Here is a 10,392-nt window from a genome sequence, read left to right as displayed (position 1 = left end):
TCAGGGAAAAATTACGAAACTGTTTCGAGTTTTGGAACTCAAGATATGATTTTTAAGGTGACAGTGACGCAGTTAGCCAGCTGTCTGGAAATTTTTAAAATGGACTGTGAACATACATGAATTATGTCTGTTAGCACCTCGTGGTCGCTTCCGATGACGGTCTCGGGTACAGGGTGTTACAGAGACGTTAAGAAAAATTTCGAAAAGTGAATAGTAATTGTTATAAATTATCTGAAAAAAGTGCTAAAAGTTTTGGTAATACTCCGTAACCCTATTCCGGCGACGTACATGGGTTAGGGGTGTTACACACCGTCCCTTGATTGAGCACATTAACTGATTGATAGTTGCCCATAAGCACTTCACGGTTTGCCACTAGTTCATAACTCTTGAATTGTTGGTTGTCATTACACACATGGACAGTAGCTCCGGAGTTGAGCCACCAATTACAGAACTTATCAATCATGGCTATATTGGGTTTAGTAATCATACCAATCTCCAAACTTTCGATCCCTTCCGTAACCATGGCCATTAAGTCCATGTTTTCCACCATATTGGCTTTGGAAGTTGTAACATCTTGCTTCTTTTTGAAAATTTTGCAATCCTTAATATAGTGTCCTTTCTTAATATAATTATAACAATTGTGAGATTTTTTTTCTTGTCTTGCACGTCCTTGGTCTTAGATGTGGCCTTTTCTCTTACCATTTCGAGAGTTCTTAGACTCGCTCACATGATTCACTTTAGAACTTTGGGGAAGATACATTGCATCACGCTTCCAAGTTTCCTCTTCAATACGCAAATGCCTAAGTATTTTCTCCATAGTGAAGTCTTCTGCCATATGCAAAAGTTTCTTCCAATAATTTTTCCAAGACGAGGGCAACTTCGAGATAATAGCCCTGACTTGTAACAATTCCAGAATAACAACTTTTAAGTCACGAAACCTACTTACAAGGACTTGTAATTCATGGACTTGATCCATGATCGGAATAATATCGAACATTTTGAATTCGAAATACTTCATCATTAAAAATTTATCAGTACCTTGTCGCTCGGTGTTGTATTTCTCTTTAAGAGCTTTCCATATTTCCACCGGGGATTGCATCGACATATAGAGATCATATAATTGATCAGACAAGTTGTTGAGGATGTGTCATCGACATGTGAACTGTGTTCTTCGCGCTTCTTCTTGAGTTCAAACACTTTCGCAATTTCCTCGGAGTTTGCATTGGGGGCGAGATCCTCCACGGGTTGTAGGTTTGGATCCAGAATGTACACTACATTTAAGACAGTAAAAAGGAACAACATCTTGTCCTTCTAACGATTGAAGTTTGAACCATCAAACTGGTCAAGTTTTACAAACTCTTGGTTCATCACTTTGAATGCGATGTTAGCCTCCGTCGCCGTCTATAATTAGTTATATTTGATTCTTGGATAATTTGAGTGGAAACGATAGAACCGGAGACATATATAGAAATAAAAAGTAGACTTCGAGGCGCGGATGATGCTTTCTAAAGAGAACTATTTGTCCCCACACAAAGTTGCTAAAGGGTTAAGACAAAAGTCCTCTCAAGATACAACGAAGTTTTGATTTTCCTTTGGTTAGCAAAATTAAGGAATTCCCTAACTCTCACTCTAGTTTCTAAAAATAGGATTGATTGTAATTGTCATTTGTGAGCACCATAGACCATCTATTTAGATGCACTCAAAGGATACTATTTTGAAGAATCACAACCCTTCATGTTGGACATACTTCTTAAAAGAAATATGTCCAATGAAAATGTATCCATTGAATGATAAATTATCACTTTCAAAATGTATCTATTGAATGATAATTATCACTTTTCAAAATTGAGTAAGTGCTCATCAAAAATTAAATTTACAATCTATAATTTCCAACACTTAAATCTTGCTTTGCTTTCCGTCAAGTGGTAGATGACTATTACTAGAATAGTTTGCTTTGTGTAATATGGCTTGCCTTTATATCAAGTGTGCATACCCTATTTTTGGTTATAATCTCAATGTATTTAAGATAATCATATCCCTTCCTTTATATAGATATTACAATCAATGATATTATCTTAAAAAAAGTATTTTACACAAAAGAAATATATTAATATTTTGCTTTTAAGTGGTTGGTTGAGTACATAATGTAATCATAAGTATACTTCTCAGGAGGAAAAAGGCAAATTTCAAATTAAAATTCAATTGCTACAAAAGAGTTGAATTATTTCGTTAAAGAAAAAGAAAAAGAGAAAATAGTTGAATTCTTTGTTAGTTAAGTAAATCCACACCCCCTTTCTTTCTCGCGGTAGTAAGAAAGAGTAAATAACAGTCGCCGATGAAGTGTCCGTATTGCTCGGCGGCGCAAGGTCGGTGCGCCACCACGACAACCGGCCGGTCCATAACGGAGTGCACATCTTGCGGACGTGTCGTCGAAGAGCGCCAATTCCAAAACCACCACCTCTTTCACGTGCGTGCCCAAGATGCCCCTCTCTGCCTCGTCACCTCCGACATCCCTGCTCCAGCTTCCGCTTACCAAATCCACGAAGACGACCCCTTTGAGCCCACGGGATTTATTACGGCCTTTGCCACATGGTCCCTCGAACCCAACCCACTCTTCCTCCGCTCCTCTCTCTCCTTTTCGGGCCACCTGGCGGAGCTCGAGCGGATTCTAGAACTCTCTTCGTCTTCAGCCCCTTCGGCAACTTCGTCTTCGACGGTTGTGGTGGATAATTTGAGAGCGTATATGCAGATTCTTGACGTGGCGTCGATTTTGGGGTTGGATTGTGATATATCGGATCACGCGTTTCAGTTGTTTAGGGATTGTTGTTCGGCTACCTGTTTGAGGAACCGGAGTGTTGAGGCGCTGGCTACTGCTGCTCTTGTTCAGGCCATTAGGGAAGCTCAAGAGCCTCGAACCCTCCAGGTAATTTTACATTTCTGAGTGGGTTTTAAAGTTGACTTGTTTATGCTAAAGTAGTTCAGTGTTAAGGCGGATTTAGTTGAACGTTACATTACTAGGAATCAAGTTAATCTGATACCACAGCTGAGAATTGTGCCTGTTTGCGGTTTTAAGACCCCTTGATAAATTTGTGAAGCTTAATGTATGTGTATCTGTACATATGCTACGCTGGATTTTGTAACATAGCTATTCGTTTATCCTGTAGATAATTTGGTTTGTTCCAAGTGTTTGCATATTTTGTTGATTACTTGTGGAGTGAGAATTGAGAAAGAAATGAGTGACAATCTGCATATTAGGTTCTCAACTTCTGCTTGTAGAGTTTGAGATATGCATCTTGTGGTCTTTTCCTTTAGTATACACGGGACCTAAATCTTATCGCTGGTTACCTTTCTTATAAAGTTTTGTACCTGTAAATCTTGTGACCTTATTTTAAGCTACTGCTAAAGTTTGTTAGATATCATTCTTCAGAGTAATGCGAGATTTCAGTTGGCCAAGAGGTCGTTGCCTGGTTGCTTTTATGAATAAATGAGAATTTGATTGGTATGGAAATGAAAAGTTTAAGTTGGGAGTTGAGTGGAGAGGAGAACTGCGCAAGCCTTAAGGTAAATCAAGAGAATGATTACTGCGTATGGGTGAAAATTTATGAGGATTTGAGTTGATGGAGAATAACATAAAATAGAAACCTAGAGTTCTGACGTGTAGAATTCCTTAGAATAAGATTTTTAAAATCTTGGAACTAATTGCTTATAGTTTTGTTTTCAATGTTGTTTTAGTACTTTGACCCTTGAAATGGAAAAGTGGTCAAAGTAAAGAGTGAGCACTTGACTGTTAACAGAGATGATTTTGCTTGGGTAGACCGTATCCAATGACATGAAATCACTATTGCATGTGGTACTTCCCACCCCACCTTTTTCTTTTATCTCTATTGCTTTTGTAAAATGACAGGAAATCTCTATTGCTGCCAATGTACCCCAGAAAGAGATTGGCAAGTACATCAAGATCCTGGGAGAAGCTTTACAATTAAGTCAACCTATCAATAGTAATTCTATATCAGTTCATATGCCGAGATTTTGCACTCTCCTTCAGCTCAATAAATCCGCGCAGGTACCTTTCGGTTCAAGAGTCGCAGCTTGGACCTGTAGTTGATGAAGTTGAATTGTAGCTGAATTGTAGCTATTGCCAATATAACCCTTTGCAGATAAATGTTAAAAGAAATTAAAAATTGTTTAAAATTGGATAGGACTTGTGAGAAATCATCTTGCAATGGATACAAGTTGTCAGGAAAGTTTTACTAAGATTATAAATTTATTCACTGTATAATTCATCAGTATCTGTATGTGGTGGCTTAAACATTATGTATGAATAAATCAAGTTGTGATGCCTATGGATTCTTTTAGAAACGGTACTTGATTTATGTGTTTCCATAAGATCCTTCTATTATAATCTGATTTCCGGTGAAGAAGGATATGATGAAGTTTTCCTCATGTCTTCAGGAGCTGGCAACTCATATCGGAGAAGTTGTGATCAACAAATGCTTTTGCACTCGCCGAAATCCGATTAGTATATCTGCAGCTGCTATATATCTGGCATGCCAATTAGAAGACAAACGGAAGACGCAGGCTGAGATATGTAAGGTGACAGGTCTCACAGAAGTCACCCTCCGAAAAGTCTACAAGGAGCTATTAGAGAATTGGGATGATCTACTTCCGTCTAATTATACTCCAGCTGTCCCTCCCGAGAAAGCATTTCCTACAACTACAATTGCCACAGGCCGATCTTCAGTGCCTAGAGTTGATTCAATTGATCTGAGTTCTACAGCGGACCGAGATAAGCAGCAAGACTCAAAGCCAATTAAGCCTAATGACGTGTCAGAAGCCGGCCTTCAAGCTAGAGGCAAAGATGATGCAGAAAACAATGGAAATTCTTCTGGAACCCATGCTGCTATGTTGAACCGGCCACCACATTTCAGGCAGCCCTGGCTTCAGTTTGGGGCTCCCGGTGTTAGGACGGTAGGAGATAAAAACCAGACTACCATTGGAGGAGACATTAGAGAAGCACAACCAAGCTGTCCAGAGTCAGAACATAAAGTAGATATGCCAAAGACAGATACCAAGGGTGCTAGTAGTTCGCTAAGGCCCAGCCAATTCTCAAGCTCTCCTGCTTCAAATGTGAGTACCATCACTTGGCCATTTCGTTCGCCAGCCTCATCAGGGCCTTCGCCAAACATGCCTATTGTGCATCCTCCAAAGTTGCCACCAGGTTTTGCTGAGCTTAAAGGATCCGGGACTCAAAATGGAAGTAAAGTTACCAATCCGAGTGGAGATTCCAAATGATAATTTAGAACTGGTCCTGGCTTGAATTGTTGTCGAACATCATAATTAATAACGATACATTTATTCCTGTTTTATACACCTGCTTATACTTTCACTAGTTTTGCAGGATTAAAAATAACAGTCGTAATGTCACATTGCGATAGTTATTTCATGGTTTACATCGATATTCAGTGTGGACAGTGATAGCATCATTTGTGCTTTCAGCGATGAGCGCCACGCTTCAGGGTTGCAATTTAAAATCTCCTTGGTGGCAAAGCTAAGAATTTATTCCCATTGCTGTGGTGTAGTGTTGTTATTTTGCTACTGTCATTGTCATGGAAATTCTGAGTTTGGGCCATAGGAAGCTGGGCCTGCTAATTACAACGCCCGATGGCAGTTCCGTAATTTCCTCCAACTTAATAGGCATTCTCCTAATATTCCCGATATTTACAATCAAAATGACGTGTCAAACCTGCGCTCCAGTTCATTATCTCTCATCTGTCTACATCCTTCTCGAGAACAAACACACCAACCTGAAATCTCTACCGTTCATTTTATCCACGTCAACGATCCGTGTCTTCCTCAATCCATTGGTTCACCTTCGTCCAATAATTCACAAAACCACCTCCCCCTCTAAAACAAAACCGCAGCCACGAACCACGAGCCGTCTAGTTCCCCCCCGCACCCCCCCCGGTCCCACCTTCTCTGCTCGAGGTTTATCCCGACTCGTCCACTCCTATAACCAATAAAAAGAGAAAAGTGAGAGAGAGAGAGAGGGAGGAAAAAAAAAAGAAAAAAAAGAAAAAGGAGAGGAAATTGAAATTATGGTTCTTTTTATTTATTTAATCTCTGTGTTTGAGTTTTTATTCTCAAGTTTGGAACTTGAAAGAACAAATCCCGTACATCTGGTAAAAATAAAAATATTTAGGGTTTAAAGCCATCCGAAATAGATTAAAACAGAACAACCTCTCCTCGATCTTCAAAATCTAGGGTTAGGGTTTCGTTTAAGTTTTACTCAAAATTTGTAGTTTCCTCCATTTGAATTTCTTGTACTATTATTAACTTTCCTCTTTTCTGGAATGACACTCCATAATCTCTTCCCTTTCGAACCATCCTTTTGAACCATTTCACTTTAGAAATATAAGAAACAAGCTTTATATCTGGTATTTGTTGATATAAATAGGGGCTATATGAGATAAAAACGGTGTGGAATTTGATGGATGAGATCTGGGAGAGAGCGGTGGAGACAGCGTTAGACGGGCAAGCGGACCACGCGGCGGTTAGAACCTTGACACTTGACGGTGCGGTGAAGTGTGTTCAAGGTCGCCTCCCGCCGCCGAGCCTTTTGGAAAAATTTGAGAATCTTCAACACCTTTCAATTGCCAATATCGGTGTTTCATCTCTAGAACAGTTTCCTCGTCTTCGAAATCTCCAGAAATTAATCCTTTCAGACAATAGAATAGCCGGTGGCCTAGAATTCCTCGTTGAAGCTGGTCTTGACTCGCTCCGGGACCTTGACTTGTCTAATAACCGGATTCAATATATAGAGGCTCTTGCCCCTCTTGCCCAGCTTAAGCTTGTTTCCCTCGATCTATATGAGTGCCCGGTTACCAGGGTCAAGGATTATCGATCTAGGGTTTTTGGGTTGATTAAATCGTTGAAATATTTAGATAAAATGGACGCCGAGGAAAATGAAAGGCCAGAATCGGATGATGAGGAGGAAGAGGAAGATGAAGAGGATGAGGATGAGGATGATGAAGATGAAGATGATCCTGGGAGTGGGGAGGTTGATGGTGATGATAGGCAGTACAGAATGAATAACGGGCATAGTGAAGGAGGTGAAGGGATTGTTGATGTTGATGAGGATGAAGAGAGTGATGCAGATGAAGAAGAGACAGACACGGGTGGAAGGGTAAATGGGTTAGGCCATGAGGCCAATGGGTTTCGGATTGAGGAAGTAGGGAGAGCAGAAGATGAAGATGATGATGGTCATCATGAGAATGATTCAGGTGAGGAAGTTGATGATGAGGAGGAAGAAGATGTGGTGGAAGTTCATGATATTGAGGATAGTGATGATGATGAGGAAGATGGGGTAGAGGATGATGATGATGAGGAGGAGGATGAGGATGAAGAGGAGGAAGAGGTAGATAATGATGAAGGTGATTTTCCTGAGCCAGAGAGTACGGGGCATTTGATGAGCACGGAAGGGGAGATTGATGGGCATGAACATGGGGAAGATGGGGATGATGATGATCATGGTGAGACTGGTGAGGAAGAGTTAGGTGTTGAAGAGGATGGGGAATATGAAGATGAAGAAGAGGGTGAAGAGGAGGTGAGGTTTCATATTGCTTGCAATACTTACTACCAGTCATACTTCTATTGTTTACACTATTTGATTAACTTTAGGTTCTTTTCTTTTTCCTGCTTATTGCGTTGTTTTCTCATATAACTTGAGTTAATTGTTTGATTTAAGTGGCTTTTTTAGATTTTTCCCAAGTAAATATCTGGCTTGCTGCTATGTCTTGAATGCTGTTATTTTGTTATTCACTTTCTCACATACACTTGTCCCATGTGCTAATGTTTGCTTTCAAACATTAGGAAAAAAAATGCTGCGTTTCTGTCACACTGTTATACAAGTGTTTCACATTATAAGTTTATGGTCTTTGTTCACGGTTCTAGCCTTTTATAAATGTTAATATTTCTTTTTCCCTTACAAATTATCCACGTGGATTCTTCCCTTGTTGAAAAGCCGTTGTGCACTTACAGTTTGTATGGTTCTCATATTTCTTGTAAGTCTTTGTATGGTGAGGACAGTTTGGTAATTACCTTAATGTATTCTGGTTTTGGAATTTTAATTGGGATGATACTTAGGTAACTTTTTTTGTTTCTTCATGTCTTTAAAAGTTGTAGCTTATTACCTCATCCTCGAACTATTGACTTTTGTTGCCATATATGCTCTTTGTTGATGATGATGAATTGTAGTTGTCTTTGAAGTCAGTTTTAATCTCTTGTTGACCAAGTTCTTTGTCATGAGAATATCTGTTACTTGTTCTGTCTAATCAATGACCCTACCAGACTAAATTTCTAGGTTCTGTCTGAATATTTTTCTTTGGTTAGATACAATGTTTTTTGTTAATTTTGTCTTTGGCTCTATGATAATATTGGTTTAGCTCACTAAGCAGTTAATAAACAAATCTCTGTCAACTTTGTTGGCAAACTTTATGTTCTATGGATTGTAGCTAAAGTACAGTTGTAAAGCTGATAAGCCACTTCCTAGTGCCATGACTGCCTTTTTTTAATGAAGTTTCTATATTAGGTTTCTATTTATAGTATTCTGAGTGGGTTATTGGTGATTTTGGAAATTTTAGTTGATAATCTCATGTTTCTCAGAACTTATTTGGCTTTTCTAATCTTGCATAGTACTTTTTTGGAGTAGCTTTTGGTTGTGGAATTGGTGTAAGAACTTGTTATTTATACGTAGTACTTGATTGTTTGTGGATTAGCCTTTGGAGCCATGATATTTTGTGTTGTGCTACTGTTATTTTTAATATCTGCCTGTTTGTTAAGTTTGACTGATTGCAGTGTTATCTTAGGTTTGGTATCTGGTATTATCTTTTATTTTTCCTAATGAACTTCACCTTTTTTTGGTGGATTGTGATGTTTTTAAAATTAATGTTGGTTGACTGGAATAACAGGATGAAGACTATGGTGAAGGCTACCTGGTTCAACCAGTGGCCCAAGCTGAAGAACATGATGCTGAAGGTAGTGACATGGACCCAGGGAATGAAGAAGAAGATGATGATGATGATGATGATGATGTAGAAGAGGAGGAAGAAGTTGAAGATGATGAGGAAGTGCCATCGACTTCACAGCTTAAGAGAAAGAGAAGCGATGATGCAGGGAAAGTTAAGGAGGAAGATGATGTGAAGTTTTCGAAGAAGCATGGTTAGGGGGGGTTAGATATATATTGTTAAAATCCTAGACTAGAATGGTTGATTGATAGAGTGTGGTAGATGATGCTGCTGGCAGTGTTATTGAACGAACAGAATGTTTAGGGTGAAAGGAATTGTGTACTTGATGGATGGGCTTAGTTCAAAAAGTCGTTAGAGCGTTTCCCTTTCTCTTTAATATATCCGTTACTTATTTGTTAATTCAAATGGCAGTTATGAAGTGTTTTAACCGCCCTTTTCCAGTTCTCAGGAGGTTGGTCGGGGAATGGATTGGAGGGAAAACCAACCTTTGATAAAAAAAAAGAAAAAAAGAAAAAGCTTTGTTTTAAAAAAAAAAAGGGGGATTTTGTAATAAGTTACAAAACTGTTGTACTTTTTGTAGATAGTATTCGTTTGTTATCGTTCACTTCGGCTCGGCTCCAAGCGGGATGGATTTCAGGCCAATTAGACAACACACGCTAAGCTGCCATTGGTGGAATCCATATATCTAAATTTTATTTTTATTTCATGAGCTGTAGATGATAGCAGAAGAATCACATTAGCGACTGACAAATTATTTTATGTAAATGAAATCAACGGTTTTGATTTATTATTCTTTTTGGACGCTGTAAAGTTTGTTGATAAAATTAGATCCATGTTGCAAAATGGACGGTGTATTTGTAATTTGGACAATTTAGGAGGAGTGGCCCAGTTTGTGAGTTATTTCTGTAGTCGGAAGAGCCCAATGTCTTGGGGCCTTTTGCTAGTAGAACAGGAGTGTCTTTTTATTCCCTCGGGTTTTTCACTATGCTTCCTCTTGCCATTATCTTCACATCCATGGTTTCCCGCATTCATTGGAATTCGGATAATTGTTAAATGCACATTCGTCCATGCTTACGGCTTAATATCACTGTGTTTGAAATTTTTGGTTGGTTTAATATTTTTAATGTATAAATATTTAAAATATGTTTGATAATTATTTTAGTTTTTTATTTAATATGTAATTTTAAAAAAATTAAATGTTAAATAGGACAAATAAAATAGGTAATTAATTGTTGCTCAATATTAAAAATATTAAGTTGATTTTATTTTATTAAAAAATTTTAAAAAATTATTTTTTAAATATTAGATATTTAAAATGATCATATTGAACTTTTATCTAAAACTATTTAAAATAATATACAATGTTAGA

At 38.3% G+C, this 10,392-nt stretch overlaps 2 protein-coding genes across 3 annotated transcripts; both read left to right on the top strand.

The window, feature by feature from the left end:
* The first annotated feature begins 1,965 nt into the window (after window positions 1-1,965).
* On the top strand, window positions 1,966-5,450 carry LOC107896268 (plant-specific TFIIB-related protein 1). Of its 2 annotated transcripts, XM_016821391.2 has the most exons (3): window positions 1,966-2,923; window positions 3,905-4,063; window positions 4,453-5,450. In XM_016821391.2, exons 1-3 carry the CDS (start codon window positions 2,336-2,338, stop codon window positions 5,290-5,292), a joined length of 1,587 nt encoding a protein of 528 aa, XP_016676880.2. In that variant the 5' UTR covers window positions 1,966-2,335; the 3' UTR covers window positions 5,293-5,450. The 2 variants fall into 2 exon arrangements, with proteins under 2 accessions (XP_016676880.2, XP_016676887.2); XM_016821398.2 differs by lacking the exon at window positions 3,905-4,063 and having other exon boundaries at window positions 2,099-2,923.
* A 170-nt stretch (window positions 5,451-5,620) lies between these two features.
* Window positions 5,621-9,654, top strand: LOC107896283 (acidic leucine-rich nuclear phosphoprotein 32-related protein). The gene is made up of 2 exons (XM_016821411.2): window positions 5,621-7,603; window positions 8,967-9,654. The coding sequence occupies exons 1-2, from the start codon at window positions 6,488-6,490 to the stop codon at window positions 9,219-9,221; spliced, it is 1,371 nt and encodes a 456-aa protein (XP_016676900.2). The 5' UTR covers window positions 5,621-6,487; the 3' UTR covers window positions 9,222-9,654.
* The last annotated feature ends 738 nt before the right edge of the window (window positions 9,655-10,392 follow it).

The sequence above is a fragment of the Gossypium hirsutum genome, chromosome A11 (assembly GCF_007990345.1).
Source record: "Gossypium hirsutum isolate 1008001.06 chromosome A11, Gossypium_hirsutum_v2.1, whole genome shotgun sequence".
NCBI lineage: Eukaryota > Viridiplantae > Streptophyta > Magnoliopsida > Malvales > Malvaceae > Gossypium > Gossypium hirsutum.
Note: the sequence above shows the minus strand (reverse complement) of the source record. Positions and strands in the feature narration are given on the sequence as shown.